This window comes from Pseudophryne corroboree, chromosome 3 (assembly GCF_028390025.1).
Source record: "Pseudophryne corroboree isolate aPseCor3 chromosome 3, aPseCor3.hap2, whole genome shotgun sequence".
NCBI classification, from domain to species: domain Eukaryota; kingdom Metazoa; phylum Chordata; class Amphibia; order Anura; family Myobatrachidae; genus Pseudophryne; species Pseudophryne corroboree.
This window is the reverse complement of record NC_086446.1, coordinates 741,253,037-741,269,394: the sequence shown is the minus strand read 5'-3', so window position 1 is coordinate 741,269,394 and position 16,358 is coordinate 741,253,037. Positions and strand designations below refer to the sequence as shown.

Genomic DNA, 16,358 nt, shown 5'->3' with positions numbered 1-16,358 from the left:
ACAAACGTATTTTCCAATAGGGCCACACGTTATATGATCACGGCAATGAAGGAGGCTTTGCAGATCTCTGATACTGCTGGTACCTCAAAAAGGGGTATTATGTGGGGGGTGAAAAAACTACCTGTAGCTTTTCCAGAATCAGAGGAATTGAATGACGTGTGTGACGAAGCGTGGGTTAACCCAGATAGAAAACTGCTAATTTCCAAGAAGTTATTGGCATTATACCCTTTCCCACCAGAGGTTAGGGCGCGCTGGGAAACACATCCTAGGGTGGATAAGGCGCTCACACGTTTATCAAAGCAAGTGGCGTTGCCGTCTCCTGATACGGCCGCCCTCAAGGATCCAGCAGATAGGAGGCTGGAAACTACACTGAAGAGTATATACACACATACTGGTGTTATACTGCGACCGGCAGTAGCCTCAGCCTGGATGTGCAGTGCTGGGGTAGTGTGGTTGGATTCTCTGACTGAAAATATTGATACCCTGGATAGGGACAGTATTTTATTGACTCTAGAGCAATTAAAGGATGCTTTTCTTTATATGCGAGATGCTCAGAGGGATATTTGTACTCTAGCATCAAGAGTAAGCGCGATGTCCATATCTGCCAGAAGAAGTTTATGGACGCGACAGTGGTCAGGTGATGCGGATTCCAAAAGGCATATGGAAGTATTGCCATATAAAGGAGAGGAATTATTTGGGGTCGGTCTTTCGGACCTGGTGGCCACGGCAACTGCCGGCAAATCCACTTTTTTACCTCAGACCCCCTCCCAACAGAAAAAGACACCGTCTTTTCAGCCGCAGTCCTTTCGCTCCTATAAAAACAAGCGACCAAAAGGACAGTCTTATCTGCCGCGAGGCAGAGGAAAGGGTAAGAGAGGGCAGCAAGCAGCCCCTGCCCAGGACCAGAAGCCCGCCCCGGGTTCTACAAAGCCATCAGCATGACGCTGGGGCTTTACAAGCGGACTCAGGAGCGGTGGGGGGTCGACTCAAGATTTTCAGCAATCAGTGGGCTCGCTCACAAGTGGACCCGTGGATCCTGCAGATAATATCTCAGGGTTACATGTTGGAGTTCGAAAGGTCTCCCCCTCGCCGGTTCCTAAAGTCTGCTTTACCAACGTCTCCCTCAGAAAGGACGTCGGTTTTGGAAGCCATTCACAAGCTGTATTCTCAGCAGGTGATAGTCAAGGTACCCCTCCTACAACAGGGAAAGGGGTATTATTCCACACTATTTGTGGTACCGAAGCCGGACGGTTCGGTAAGACCTATTCTAAACCTGAAATCCTTGAACCTGTACATACAGAAATTCAAGTTCAAGATGGAGTCACTCAGAGCAGTGATAGCGAATCTGGAAGAAGGGGACTTCATGGTGTCCCTGGACATAAAAGATGCTTATCTGCATGTCCCAATTTACCCCTCACACCAAGGGTATCTCAGGTTCGTGATACAAGACTGTCATTATCAGTTTCAAACGCTGCCGTTTGGTTTGTCCACGGCCCCTCGGGTCTTTACCAAGGTAATGACCGAAATGATGGTTCTTCTACGAAGAAAAGGCGTATTAATTATCCCTTACTTGGACGATCTCCTGATAAGGGCAAAGTCCAGAGAACAGCTGGAAGTCGGTGTAGCACTAACCCAGGTAGTGCTTCAGCAACACGGGTGGATTCTGAATCTTCCAAAATCTCAATTGACCCCGACAACTCGTCTGCTGTTCCTGGGAATGATTCTGGACACGGTTCAGAAAAAGGTGTTTCTCCCGGAGGAGAAAGCAAGGGAGTTATCCGAACTTGTCAGGAACCTCCTAAAACCAGGAACTGTGTCAGTACATCAATGCACAAGAGTCCTGGGAAAGATGGTGGCTTCTTACGAAGCGATTCCATTCGGCAGATTCCATGCACGGACATTTCAGTGGGATCTGCTGGACAAATGGTCCGGATCGCATCTGCACATGCATCAGCGGATAACACTGTCACCAAGAACAAGGTTGTCTCTCCTGTGGTGGTTGCAGAGTGCCCATCTGTTAGAGGGCCGCAGATTCGGCATACAGGACTGGGTCCTGGTGACTACGGATGCCAGCCTACGAGGCTGGGGAGCAGTCACACAGGGAAGAAACTTCCAGGGCGTGTGGTCAAACCTGGAGACGTCCCTTCACATAAATATACTGGAGCTAAGAGCGATCTACAATGCTCTAAGCCTGGCAAAATCGCTGCTTCAGGGTCAGCCGGTGTTGATCCAGTCGGACAACATCACGGCAGTCGCCCACGTAAACCGACAAGGCGGCACGAGAAGCAGAAGAGCAATGACAGAAGCTGCAAGGATTCTGCGCGGGGCGGAGAATCATGTCATAGCACTGTCAGCAGTGTTCATCCCGGGAGTGGACAACTGGGAAGCAGACTTCCTCAGCAGACACGACCTTCACCCGGGAGAGTGGGGACTTCATCCAGAAGTCTTCCACATGATTGTGAACCGTTGGGAAAGACCAAAGGTGGACATGATGGCGTCTCGCCTCAACAAAAAATTGGACAGATATTGCGCCAGGTCAAGAGACCCTCAGGCAATAGCTGTGGACGCTCTGGTAACACCGTGGGTGTACCAGTCAGTGTATGTGTTCCCTCCTCTGCCTCTCATACCAAAGGTACTGAGAATTATACGGAAAAGAGGAGTAAGAACAATACTGGTGGCTCCGGACTGGCCAAGAAGAACTTGGTATCCGGAACTTCAAGAGATGCTCACGGAGGATCCATGGCCTCTACCTCTAAGAAGGGATCTGCTTCAGCAGGGACCTTGTATGTTCCAAGACTTACCGCGTCTGCGTTTGACGGCATGGCGGTTGAACGCCGGATTCTAAAAGAAAAGGGCATTCCAGAGGAAGTTATTCCTACCTTGATTAAGGCTAGAAAGGAAGTGACTGTACAACATTATCACCGCATTTGGCGAAAATATGTTGCGTGGTGTGAGGCCAAGAAGGCTCCAACGGAAGAATTTCAATTGGGTCGATTCTTACATTTCCTGCAAGCAGGATTGTCTATGGGCCTAAAATTGGGGTCCATTAAAGTTCAAATTTCGGCCTTATCAATCTTCTTCCAGAAGGAATTGGCATCAGTGCCTGAAGTACAAACTTTTGTCAAAGGTGTACTACATATACAACCCCCAATAGTGCCTCCAGTGGCACCGTGGGATTTGAACGTAGTTTTGAATTTTCTCAAATCTCATTGGTTTGAGCCTCTAAAATCGGTAGATTTAAAATACCTTACATGGAAGGTAACCATGCTATTGGCCCTGGCTTCAGCCAGGAGAGTTTCAGAGTTGGCGGCTTTATCATACAAAAGCCCATATCTGATTTTCCATTCGGACAGGGCAGAACTGCGGACACGTCCTCATTTTCTCCCTAAGGTGGTTTCGGCTTTTCACTTGAACCAGCCTATTGTGGTGCCTGCGGCTACTAGCGACTTGGAGGACTCCAAGTTACTGGACGTTGTCAGAGCATTAAAAATATATATTTCAAGGACAGCTGGAGTCAGAAAATCTGACTCGTTGTTATATTGTATGCACCCAACAAGATGGGTGCTCCTGCGTCTAAACAGACGATTGCACGTTGGATCTGTAGCACAATCCAACTTGCACATTCTGTGGCAGGCCTGCCACAGCCTAAATCTGTAAAGGCCCACTCCACAAGGAAAGTGGGCTCATCTTGGGCGGCTGCCCGAGGGGTCTCGGCATTACAACTTTGCCGAGCAGCTACGTGGTCAGGGGAGAACACGTTTGTAAAATTTTACAAATTTGATACTCTGGCTAAGGAGGACCTGGAGTTCTCTCATTCGGTGCTGCAGAGTCATCCGCACTCTCCCGCCCGTTTGGGAGCTTTGGTATAATCCCCATGGTCCTGACGGAGTCCCAGCATCCACTAGGACGTTAGAGAAAATAAGAATTTACTTACCGATAATTCTATTTCTCATAGTCCGTAGTGGATGCTGGGCGCCCATCCCAAGTGCGGATTGTCTGCAATACTTGTACATAGTTATTGTTACAAAGATCGGGTTATTACTATTGTTGTGAGCCATCTTTTCAGAGGCTACTTCGTTTTTTGTTATCATACTGTTAACTGGGTTCAGATCACAAGTTGTACGGTGTGATTGGTGTGGCTGGTATGAGTCTTACCCGGGATTCAAGATCCTTCCTTATTGTGTACGCTCGTCCGGGCACAGTACCTAACTGAGGCTTGGAGGAGGGTCATAGGGGGAGGAGCCAGTACGCACCATGTGATCCTAAAAGCTTTATTTAGATGTGCCCTGTCTCCTGCGGAGCCCGCTATTCCCCATGGTCCTGACGGAGTCCCAGCATCCACTACGGACTATGAGAAATAGAATTATCGGTAAGTAAATTCTTATTATAGCTGTGTAAGCTAGTCCAGTGCAGTATTATTGTCTGTAATAACCTCTGCATTGTACAAACTGTGACTATATGTGTGTGCATTTGATAGCTGAGTGGTGTCCATCTCGTGTCTTTCACTCAACTTGCTATCCCTATATTCTATAACCTGAGGGGGCTTGGTGCGTCAGGTGTTATTTAATATAGGATTTTCACAAAGATATACTGTATTACGTATTTTTCTCTGTGATATAGTCACCATATCTCTCCTTTATCTCTGCTGGTGCTGACTACACTGCGCAGGGGTTTGGGTTTAGGGATATAGTGCTGCTAATAATTGTACTGTGTTACCTCATACTGCAAGTTATATCATGTCTGCTTCTGAGGATAACGGTTCTGGGGCGGAACACACTGCTGGTGTTGCTGAAGCCACAGGCACATATGGGAAGAATATAGCAGCTGTGGGCTCTGGTTCTGGGGGCTCCTTGCCCCCCAGTGGGACTGTGGCAACGGAGGCACATACTGACCCTCCGTGGGCCGCTTTTTCCACGCTTCTGCATACGCTAGTTCATAAACTAACACCCCCTATGGGACCCCCAATGCCGGTACAACCGTATGTGGTCCCTGCAGCTAACCCGCCGTGGGCGGACGATTTATCTGCTCAATTAAAGAAGTTGAACCAGTCCCTGACTACTAAAAAGTCTGACCAACGCTTGCCTAAGTCCAAGAGGTCCTCTAAGCGAGCGCTCGTCTCCTCACAATCCACTGCTGTCACTGACACCTCGTCTGATGAAGACGGCACATACACTGACCTCACAGGTTCTGACTTAGATACGGCTGATGGGGAGGGTAGTTCACATGTGGATGTTCCTGATCTTTTGGAGGCTATTAAGTTAATTCTGCAGATTACGGATGATCCCGAGCCATCCGTTCCTCCTAAGAAACCAGATAGGTTCAAGCGTCAGAGGGTGATTAAACAAGTTTTACCTCACTCTGACCACCTAGTGGATATACGTCAGGAACCCTGGCAAAGCACGGGTACGAAGTTTGTACCTCAAAAGAAGATGCTGGCTCGCTATCCCCTCGCGCCAGAGCTGTTTAAGAATTGGGAAACGCCTCCTCCAGTAGACTCACATGTGGCTAGGATGGTGGTTTCCTCAGCTCTACCTGTCACTACCGTCACGTCTCTAAAAGAGCCTACGGATAAACGTGTCGAGGGTTATCTAAAAGCGATTTACACCCTCACGGGTGCTGCACAAAGGTCCACTATTGCAGTTACATGGGCGGCAGAGGCTATTGAAGCATTGGCCTTGGAGTTAGAAGCTGAAATCTCCTCTGACCATGCTAGACAATGCTTGTCATATATTGTCACAGCTTCTCGCTATATTAAAGAGGCGGCTTCTGATGCCGGTATCCTAGCAGCCAAGGCCTCTACTACATCAGTCCTGGCTCGCAGGATATTGTGGCTGAGATCCTGGTCTGTGGATCTGGACTCTAGAAAAAACCTGGAGGTACTCCCTTTCAAGGGGGATATTCTGTTTGGGGAGGACTTAAATGAGATAGTGGCTGACTTGGCTACTGCCAAAACTGCCTGTCTGCCTAATACAGCTCCTTCTGTGTCGAAGGCCAAAGGCACGTCCTTTCGCCCCTTTCGTCCTTCAGGTAAAGCAAAAGGTCAGGCGTACCATAAGCAGGCCCGCACTTCCAAACCTGGTAAGCCGAAGCGCAAAAGAGCCTAGGCTGTCCGTCAGCCAGCAGCCAAGACCGATAAGCCTGCCACATGACGGGGCGGGGATCCCAGGGTGGGGGGCCAGCTTCTAGGGTATACCCAGGAATGGTTGAAGACCACTTCAGATGCCTGGGTACGGGAAGTCGTCACTCGAGGTTACGCCATAGCCTTCAAAAACCGACCCCTTCATCGATTTTGCCAGACAGACGTCCCGTAGGACCAGACAAAGGCAAACACTCTGCATTCAGTGGTACAGACCCTCCTGGATACAGGCGTCGTAGTACAGGTGCCTCTTGCTCAGAGGGGCCGGGGGTACTATTCTCTGCTGTTTCTAGTCCCAAAACCGAATGGGTCCTCCCGGCCCATTCTCAACCTCAAGGCACTGAACAAGTTTGTGAAGGTTTCCAAGTTCCGTATGGAAACCCTTCGCTCTATAGTTCTGGCCTTGGAACCTGGGGACTACATGGTCTCCCTGGACATACAGGATGCTTACCTGCATATTCCTATAGCAGTGTCACATCAACAATACCTGAGGTTCGCTATTGCAACCTCCATTACCAGTTTCGGGCGTTACCTTTTGGTTTAACAACGGCTCCGCGAGTCTTCACCAAAGTTATGGCGGTGATGACGGTGGTACTCCGCCGTCAAGGGGTCAGGATACTGCTGTATGTGGACGACTTGTTAATCCTGGCAAATTCCCCAGATCTTCTCCTGCGTCATTTGGATATGACGGTCCGGTTTCTACAAGCCCACGGGTGGCTCATCAACTGGAAGAAATCCTCCCTGGTCCCTGCTCAGAGCATGGTGCATCTGGGAACGCTGTTGGACACTCACAACCAGAGGTTGTTCTTGTCTCAGGAGAAAGTCCTGAAGATTCAGGACAGGATTAGTTGCTTCCTTTCTCGTCCGCAAGTGTCGATATATTCGGCAATGCAGGTGCTGCTGCTCTGGTGGCTCCAGGACCGACAATTGTGCAGAGGACGTCCCTTCTGGATATCCAACTGGGTCCTGTTGACGACAGATGCCAGTCTAAGAGGTTGGGGTGCGGTGCTGGAGCAGCACTCCCTGCAGGGTCGGTGGACCAAGGAGGTATCTCTCCTCTCGATCAACATTCTGGAATTGCGGGCGGTCTTCAATGCGTTGAACCTAGCCCAGCATTTGATTCAGAACCGTCCTGTTCAAGTACAGTCGGACAACGCCACCACAGTGGCTTACATAAATCATCAAAGCGGCACTCGAAGCCGTTTGGCAATGAAGGAAGCCTCACGGATTCTACGTTGGGCAGAACGCCATCTACCGGCAATATCGTCAATATTCATTCCGGGAGTCCTGAATTGGGAAGCGGACTTTCTCAGTCGTCAGGACGTGCATGCCGGCGAGTGGGGCCTCCATCCAGAAGTGTTTCAACTCCTCGTGGAAAGGTGGGGTCTTCCAGATGTGGATTTGATGGCGTCTCGACACAATCACAAGGTTCCGGTCTTCGGAGCAATGACAAGGGATCCTCAAGCAGCATTCGTGGATGCGCTGGCAGTGCCGTGGAGGTTTCGGCTGCCGTACGTGTTCCCTCCGGTGTCACTCCTGCCCAGGGTAATTCGGAAGTTCAAGCAAGAAAAAGGAAATCTGCTTCTCATAGCTCCGGCGTGGCCCAGACGGCACTGGTTCTCAGACCTGCAGGGCCTATCATCAGAGCGTCCACTTCTACTTCCACAACGCCCAGACCTCCTCGTCAGGGCCCCTGTGTCTACCAGGTCCTAGCCCGGCTGTCTTTGACGGCGTGGCTCTTGAGGCTTCCGTCTTAAGAGCTAAGGGTTTTTCTGAAGAGGTCATTAAAACTATGTTGCGGGCCCGGAAACCGGCCTCTGCTCGGATTTACCATCGGGTCTGGCATTCCTACTTTGTTTGGTGCGCATCTAACCATTATGGCGCTTCCAAGTTTAGTACAGCCAAACTTTTGGCTTTTCTACAGAAGGGCCTAGATTTAGGCCTGCGTCTGGCCTCCCTCAAGGTTCATATTTCTGCCTTGTCGGTGTGGTTTCAGAGAAAAATTGCGACTTTACCTGATGTTCATACTTTCACTCAGGGTGTGTTGCGTATCCAACCTCCCTATGTCCCGCCCTGTGGCTCCTTGGGACTTGTCGGTGGTTTTGGAGGTGTTGCAGGAGCCTCTATTTGAACCTTTTGGTTCAGCTGACCTTAAGTGGCTTTACCTTAAGGTGGTGTTCTTGCTGGCTATTGCCTCTGCTAGAAGAGTGTCGGATTTGGTTGCCTTGTCTTGTAGTTCCACATATCTGATTTTTCACCGTGACCGGGCTGTTCTTAGGACTCGTCCCGGATTTTTTACCTAAGGTGGTTTCTTCGTTCCACCTTAATCAGGAGATTGTGGTTCCAGCTTTTGTCTCTCCTGATTTGTCTCCAAAAGAGCGGTCTTTGGATGTGGTACGGACTCTCCGTATCTATGTGAAGAGAACTGCTTCTATTCAAAAGTCTGATTCTCTTGTTTGGATTTCACAAACGTGGCTGGCCTGCTCACAAGCAGACCCTGGCCAGGTGGATTAGAATGGTGATTGAGCATGCTTATGTGAAGGCTGGTCTGTCAGCTCCTGTTCACATTACGGCCCATTTTACTCGGTCTGTTGGACCTTCTTGGTGCGACCCTTGATCAATTGTGCAAGGCGGCTACGTGGTCCTCCGGGAACACGTACATAAGGTTCTATGCCTTCGATACTGCCGCTTCCCAGGATGCTTCCTTTGGACGCCGGGTTATTGTGCCCGCTACAGTGCGTCCCCTCCCATAAGGAACTGCTTTAGGACATCCCCATTGTCCAGACTTGTGGAGCCCAGTGTACCCCGCAGCAGAAAACGAGTTTTATGGTAAGAACTTACCCTTGTTAAAACTCTTTCTGCAAGGTACACTGGGCTCCACAAGGCGCCCACCCTGACGCACTTAGCTTCTTTGCGTTGATATGGCATTAGCCGCTGACACTTCTCTTGTCGTGAGAGTGTGGTGTATGTGGCTACTAACCGTTGTCGTCTCTTTTCTTGCTACTGCATTGGGCTGGTTAACTAAACTGAGCTCCTGTGCTGGGAGGCGGGGTGATATAGGAGGCGGTGCTATGCATTCTGGGAACAGTCAAAGCTTTGAGCCTGTTGGTGCCTTGGATCAAGATCCTACTCTACACCCCATTGTTCAGACTTGTGGAGCCCAGTGTACCTCGCAGAAAGAGTTTTAACAAGGGTAAGTTCTTACCATAAAACTCGTTTTTTGCTTGTATATCTCTCAGTGGTAGGACCCTACTATATCAGTCTGAAAAAGAGCTACATTTTATCAGTTAGTAATTCCAAATGTTACTTGCAGGCATTTGTTACATACAGGCAGTCTCTCTCTAAGCACACGGGCCAGCTTGGGAAAGATTTGTTGCTTTGAGTGAACACAGACAGTGCACAGTTTGGCATATCTAGCGCCATTATGAAGTTATTCTGTTTGTGATTTCTGCAGACGCCGGCTCTTGTGGCGTTACCCTGGACACAGAGCACCCCAGTAGTGACGTGATCCCCAGCTCAGCATTGAACAGTGGAGAGGAGACGCTTGGCAAGAAGCTACTGAGAACATTGAGTAAGCTGATTTAGAAGTTAGCTTGTGTCTCAACTGAGATTTTGTATATCTGCTGGCATTGTATATTTAAGACCATAAGAAACTCCATTGAAGGAATAAGGAATTCTGGCAAAAGAGTTTGCATGTCTGAGTTTTCCTTGATGTCCATTCACTACAGATCCAGAATACAGATATAGCTGCCGAAAAAGACACCTACAAGTAGACTTTCCCCTTGTCTGAGTCTCATGCATGTTGGGAAGGGACATGTGCTTAGCAGTGGAGATGCTTATTTTTTTTATCACAAAGGAGCTTATAATATCCAGAACCCATCTTACAGTTATGTTGCAGTATGACACATAAGGTGTTTGCACTGAGAATGATGCGGGGGGTGCCAGTGTCTCAAAGTGGGCAAGTATAAATACTCAAATATTTTAGGTATATTGGGGGTCATTCCGAGTTGTTCGCTCGTTATTTTTTTCTCGCAACGGAGCGATTAGTCGCTAATGCGCATGCGCAATGTCCGCAGTGCGACTGCGCCAAGTAAATTTGCTAAGAAGTTTGGTATTTTACTCACGGCATTACGAGGTTTTTTCTTCGTTCTGGTGATCGGAGTGTGATTGACAGGAAGTGGGTGTTTCTGGGCGGAAACTGGCCGTTTTATGGGTGTGTGCGAAAAAACGCTACCGTTTCTGGGAAAAATGCGGGAGTGGCTGGAGAAACGGAGGAGTGTCTGGGCGAACGCTGGGTGTGTTTGTGACGTCAAACCAGGAACGACAAGCACTGAACTGATCGCAGTGGCAGAGTAAGTCCCGAGCTACTCAGAAACTGCTAAGAAGTGTCTATTCGCAATTCTGCTAATCTTTCGTTCGCAATTTTGATAAGCTAAGATTCACTCCCAGTAGGCGGCGGCTTAGCGTGTGCAATGCTGCTAAAAGCAGCTTGCGAGCGAACAACTCGGAATGACCCCCATTATCTGTATAAAGTTACGTATCTTTCTCTAACATCCATAAGGGATACTGGGGTCACTTAGTGCAATGGGTATAGATGGAGTCCAAAAGAGTCGGTGCACTTTAAATTCTTCAAACAGGGTATGCTGGCGCTCCCCCACAGCCCAGCTTAGAAAAATGTGCCCTCAGGAGAGGATGCACACTCTGGAGCTCCAGAGGATTTTTTCTTCAATTTCATTTAAACCTTTTTATTTGTTTCAGGTTGGCTGTTGGGCACCAGCCTACCTGCACCGAGGGACGCTGGGGGGCAACACTGGTCTCCTGGAGGTGCTGAGTCGGAGCCTGCTGACAGGACAACGGTCCTGGGGGTCAGTGCATTGCAGGCATTGCGCTCTCGCGCACACACCCGCAGCACGCCGCACCCCCCCAGCACAGAGCCTGAAGTTCATCCAGTGGCCGGGGGCAAGCTATCGGGGTCGCCCGGTTCTTGGTGCGGCGTGACCGCGGGGCGAGCATATGGGCTCCCTCTGAGTGATCCCATTCTCAGCGCTGCAGCAAGACAGCCAGCTCCTCCAGGGGGGGATACTCCACGGCCAGACACTGGTACAGGGGTGTAGTTAAGGGGGAGAGCCTGCTGTGGGAACCTTTTATTAGGCTCCTCACACATTAAGCAACCATATTGCCTAACTTTCTAACTTCTAAATTGTTGGTTACAGGCTGGGTGCTGGTCCCTCCTCTCTGAGTCTCTCCACACATACTGGGCTGGGCAGGCTTACTTGTACCTGTGGGTGTGGGTGTTAATGTTCCCTGTCAGCATGGTGAAGAAAGCTATGTGTAATGTCTCACACCAGGATTTCTCTCTCCTCTGCAGATTCTCTCGTGTGAACAATGTAATCAGCCTTCGCAAGACAGTGGGGCTTCCGGGGGTTATTTACAGGAATTAGCTTGGTTAAGTTCTATTAAATCTATGATGGCTGACAATGAGTTAACTACTGCTAGCCAGGAAAGGCTGGTCTGACTAAGGATAAGGCAGAGGGCAGACGAGTAACCCCTCTCTCACATCCACTACCCCAAAAAGCGGGGGTTACCTGACATTCTCTCGGAATCCGAGGAGGAGGTGCCAGAGGTGGAGGAAGGGGAGGAGCTGGAATCTACTACTGAGGTGGAAGATTCCTCTCCGGCGCAGGGCGTGGAGTCACTTATACTTTCCAGGTGACAAAGAAATTAGTTGCCGCTTTCCCCTTTGCTCATGAGGGGCGAAATATCTGGGAGACTCCCCCCGCTGTAGATGCTTCGGTATCGCACCTGTAAAAAAAGACGGTGCTACCAGTTCCGGGGGCTACTGCCCTAAAGGAACCTGCGGACAGGAAAATAGAAAACACTTTGAAATCTATTTATGTTGCAATAGGAGCCTCCCAATGGCCTGTTATTGCGGGCTGTTGGGTAACTCACGCCATTTATACCTGGGAAGGTAACCTTCAGGAGGGCCTGACTGGTGATAAGTCCCTGGCAGAAATGGTGACACTGATTCAGCATATCCAGGAATGTGCTCGTTTCCTCTGTGAGACGATCAAAGGCATAGGCATTATTAATGTTCCTACTTCTACCATGGCGGTTTCACCATGCAGGGCTTTGTGGCTACGTCAGTGGGTGGCGGACGCAGAGTCGGAAAGGAGTGTGGAGGCTTTGCCTTTCACAGGAGATTGGCTTTTAGGAGGTGAGTTAGACATGTGGATTTCAAAGGCTACCGGTGGAAAATCCACGTACCTCCCATCTGCATCTCCACCGGCTAGATGCTCTTACACGGGGCCTTCACTGCAGTCCTTTCGGACCGCAAGGTTTAAGGGAAAAGCCAGAGGTGCCTCAAATGCGGCAAGAGGCTCCAGAGGTAAGTCACGTAAACCTGCCACTTCAGGACCAGGGCGTCGGCTCTGTCTCCTCAAAGTCCTCAGCATGACAGTGTCCCTCCACTCCTGGTGGATCTCAGGGTGGGAGCTCATCTGAGATCCTTCAGCCTCATTTGGAGAAGCTTCTGCCAGGATGCTTGGGTAAAAGACCTGATCTCCCAGGGCTACAAATGAGTTTGAAAGTTCTCCGCTGCACATGTTCTTCAGGTCGGGCTTACTGGCTTCCGAGGAAACGCGCCTTACGTTACAGGAGGCCATTCAAAAGTTGGTTCAGACTCAAATCATTGTTCCAGTTCCACTTCAACAACGGGGCGAGGGATATCATTCCAACCTTTTTGTGGTACCGAAACCGGACGGTTCGGTGAGGCCCATTTTAAACCTCAAATCGTTAAACCCATATCTGCGGGTTTTCCGGTTCAAAGTGGAGTCTCTGAGGGCAGTGATCTCAGGTCTGGAGGAGGGGGAGTTCTTAGTCTCTCTGGACATAAAGGACGCGTACCTCCATATTCCGATATGGCCACCTCATCAAGCCTACCTCAGGTTTGCTCTGCTGGACGAACACTATCCGTTCCAGGCGCTACCCTTCGGCCTATCCACGGCTCCAAGGGTTTTCACAAAACTATTGGCAGAAATTATGTTCCAACTCAGGATTCAGGGGGTGAACATTGTCCCCTACCTGGATGATCTTCTGATAAAAGCCATATCAAAGGAACAACTGTTGGACAGCATCAGCCACACGACAACACTGCTGTCTCACTGCTTTTGGATTCTAAACTTACTGAAATCCCACCTCGAGCCGACTCAAAGACTCCAGTTCCTGGGAATGATCTTGGACACGGTGGCTCAGAAGATCTTCCTTCCCGCGGACAAGGCAAGGACGCTTCAGGAGTTGGTTCGAGCAGTACCGAAGCCAAGCTGTGTCTCAGTGCATCTTTGCACACCCCTGTTGGGAAAGATGGTGGCCTCTTTCAAGGGGATTCAATATGGCAGGGTTCATGCGAGGACTTTCCAACTGGATCTCATGAAGAAATGGTCGGGTTTGCATCTGCAGATGCACCAGGTCATACATCTCTCACCGCAGGCCAGAATTTCTCTGCTGTGGTGGTTGCAGTCCTCCAACCTCCTGGAGGGTCGGAGCTTCGGGATACAGGATTGGATTCTCTTAGCCACGGACGCAAGTCTTCCAAGGTTGGGGAGCTGTCGCCCAAGGGGCACAGTTCCAGGGCAGGCGGTCAAGCCACGAAGCCGTTCTTCCAATAAACATCCTGGAACTCAGAGCGATCTACAATGCTCTGCTACAGGCGTCTCCTCTGCTTCGCGATCGAGCTATACAGGTTCAGTCAGACAACGCCACGGCAGTGGCGTACGTTGATCAGCAGGGAGAAACAAAGAGCAGGGCTTGCATGCGGGAGGTATCCAAGATACTCCTCTGGGTAGAAAGGAATGCAAGGGCAGTACCGGCCGTTTTCATTACGGGAGTAGACACTGGGAGGTGGACTTCCTAAGTCGACACAACTTACTGAACACCCAGGAGAGTGGGGTCTCCATCCACAGGTATTTCGACTGATAACAGATCAGTGGGGATGTCGACACAGATCGATCTGATGGTCTCTCGGCTCAACAAATAGTTTTGGTGCTATTGCTCCAGGACAAGGGACCCTCAGGCGGCAGTGGACGCACTGACAACGCCATGGGCTTACTGGCTGGTGTACCTGTTTCCTCCGATTCTATTACTCCACAGGGTTCTAAAAAGAATGAGAAGGGAGGGTGTCCAGGCAATTCTAATTGCCCCCATTTGGCCTTGAAGAGTTTGGTACACAGATCTTCTGGCCATGGCAGCAGAAGATCCCTGGCCTCTGCCACGGCGGGAGGATCTTCTTCAGCAAGGGCCGTTCGTCTACCCAGACTTACGGCGGCTTTGTTTAGCGGCATGGCGGTTGAGCGGAACATTCTACCTGAGAGGGGTATTCCGGACAAGGTTATTGCAACCATGATTCAAGCCAGGAAGGCAGTCACGTCCAAGCGTTATCGTCATATCTGGAAATGTTATGTCTCCTGGTGTAAGGGACGAAGATATCCTGCTGCGGATTTCAACTTGGGGCGCTTTTTGCGTTTCTTACAGGCTGGTGTGGACATGGGCCTACGGTTGGGCTCCATAAAGGTACAGATCTCGGCCTTGTCCATTTTCTTTCAGAAGAAATTGGCTGCATTACCTGAAGTCCAGACGGTGTCCTTTGCATCCGGCCTCTTTTTGTGCCACCCACGGCACCTTTGGATCTAAACGTGGTTTTGGGCTTTCTACAATCCTCTTGGTTTGAACCTTGATGTCAGTAGAAGACAAGTACCTTACGTGGAAGACGGTTATGCTATTGGCATTAGCTTCGGTTAGGCGTGTTTCAGAACTTGGTGCTTTGTCCTGCTAGAGTCCCTACTCGATCTTTCATGAGGACAGAACAGAGCTCAGGACTCGTCAGCAGTTCCTGCTAAAGGTGGTTTCTACGTTCAACTTAAATCAGCCTATTGTGGTTCTGGCGGCTTCGGCCACTTCCTCGAATCCTGAGTCCTTGGATGTGGTGCAAGCCCTGAAGATCTACGTCAAGAGGACGGCTGTTGTCCGAAAATCGGATTCCCTCTTTGTGCTGTATGATGCTCAAAAAAAGGGTTGCCCTGCTTCAAAGCAGTCGATTGCTTGTTGGATTAGGCTTACTATTCAGCAGGCCTACACTTCAGCTGCCTTGCCTGTTCCACGGTCTATCAATGCCCACTCTACTAGATCGGTGGGTTCTTCCTGGGCAGCTGCCCGTGGTGTCTCGGCTTTGCAACTATGCCCGGCCAGGGACACGTTTGTCAAGTTCTACAGGTTTGATACCCTAGCTAAAGAGGATGTGCTATTCGGACATTCGGTACTGCAGATGTCTCAGCACATTCCCACCAGTTGTAGGAGCTTTGGGACGTCCCCATCGTACTAAGTGACCCCATTATCCCTTATGGATGTTAGAGAAAATAGGATTTTAATTACCTACCGGTAAATCCTTTTCTCATAGTCCATAAGGGATACTGGGCGCCCGCCTCTGTGCTTCGACTTTTCCTGCAGGTTTTGTTCTTGTGTGAACGTTGTTTGAATCAGCTGTTGCTGTTTCTGTTTCGCTGGCTGTTGCTGGTTTCTTTGTTCTGTTGTGTGCTGGTTTGTTAGTCTCAGCACTTGTCTAGTCATGTTTCCTCCTTCGGGCATAGGGGGTCATTCCGAGTTGTTCGCTCGTTATATTTTTCTCGCAACGGAGCGATTAGTCGCTAATGCGCATGCGCAATGTCCGCAGTGCGACTGCGCCAAGTAAATTTGCTATGCAGTTAGGTATTTTACTCACGGCATTACGAGGTTTTTTCTTCGTTCTGGTGATCGTAATGAGATTGACAGGAAGTGGGTGTTTCAGGGCGGAAACTGGCCGTTTTATGGGTGTGTGCGAAAAAACGCTACAGTTTCTGGGAAAAACGCGGGAGTGGCTGGAGAAACGGAGGAGTGTCTGGCCGAACGCTGGGAGTGTGTTTGACGTCAAACCAGGAACGAAACTGACTGAACTGATCGCAGTTGCCGAGTAAGTGTGGAGCTACTCAGAAACTGCTAAGAAGTGTCTATTCGCAATTTTGCTAATCTTTCGTTCGCAATTTTGATAAGCTAAGATTCACTCCCAGTAGGCAGCGGCTTAGCGCAGCTTGCGAGCGAACAACTCGGAATGAGGGCCATAGTTTTTCTAGACTGGGCTGTGGGGGAGGGCATAGAGGGGAGGAGCCAGCACATCCTGTTTGAAGAATTTAAAGAG

The 16,358-nt window shown here is 49.8% G+C and overlaps 1 protein-coding gene across 5 annotated transcripts in view; it reads left to right on the top strand.

Moving 5' to 3' along the window:
• The window catches only part of CNNM1 (cyclin and CBS domain divalent metal cation transport mediator 1), a 232,253-nt gene that overhangs the window by 199,212 nt on the left and 16,683 nt on the right, over nt 1-16,358 (top strand). For all 5 annotated transcript variants that reach the window (XR_010244057.1, XM_063962275.1, XM_063962274.1 and 2 more), the window contains one exon: nt 9,591-9,707. Coding sequence is in view for 4 of the 5 variants with exons in the window: in XM_063962275.1 (XP_063818345.1) it covers nt 9,591-9,707 (117 nt within the window). In the remaining variant the exon portion in view is untranslated. The remainder of the gene's footprint in view (nt 1-9,590; nt 9,708-16,358) is intronic.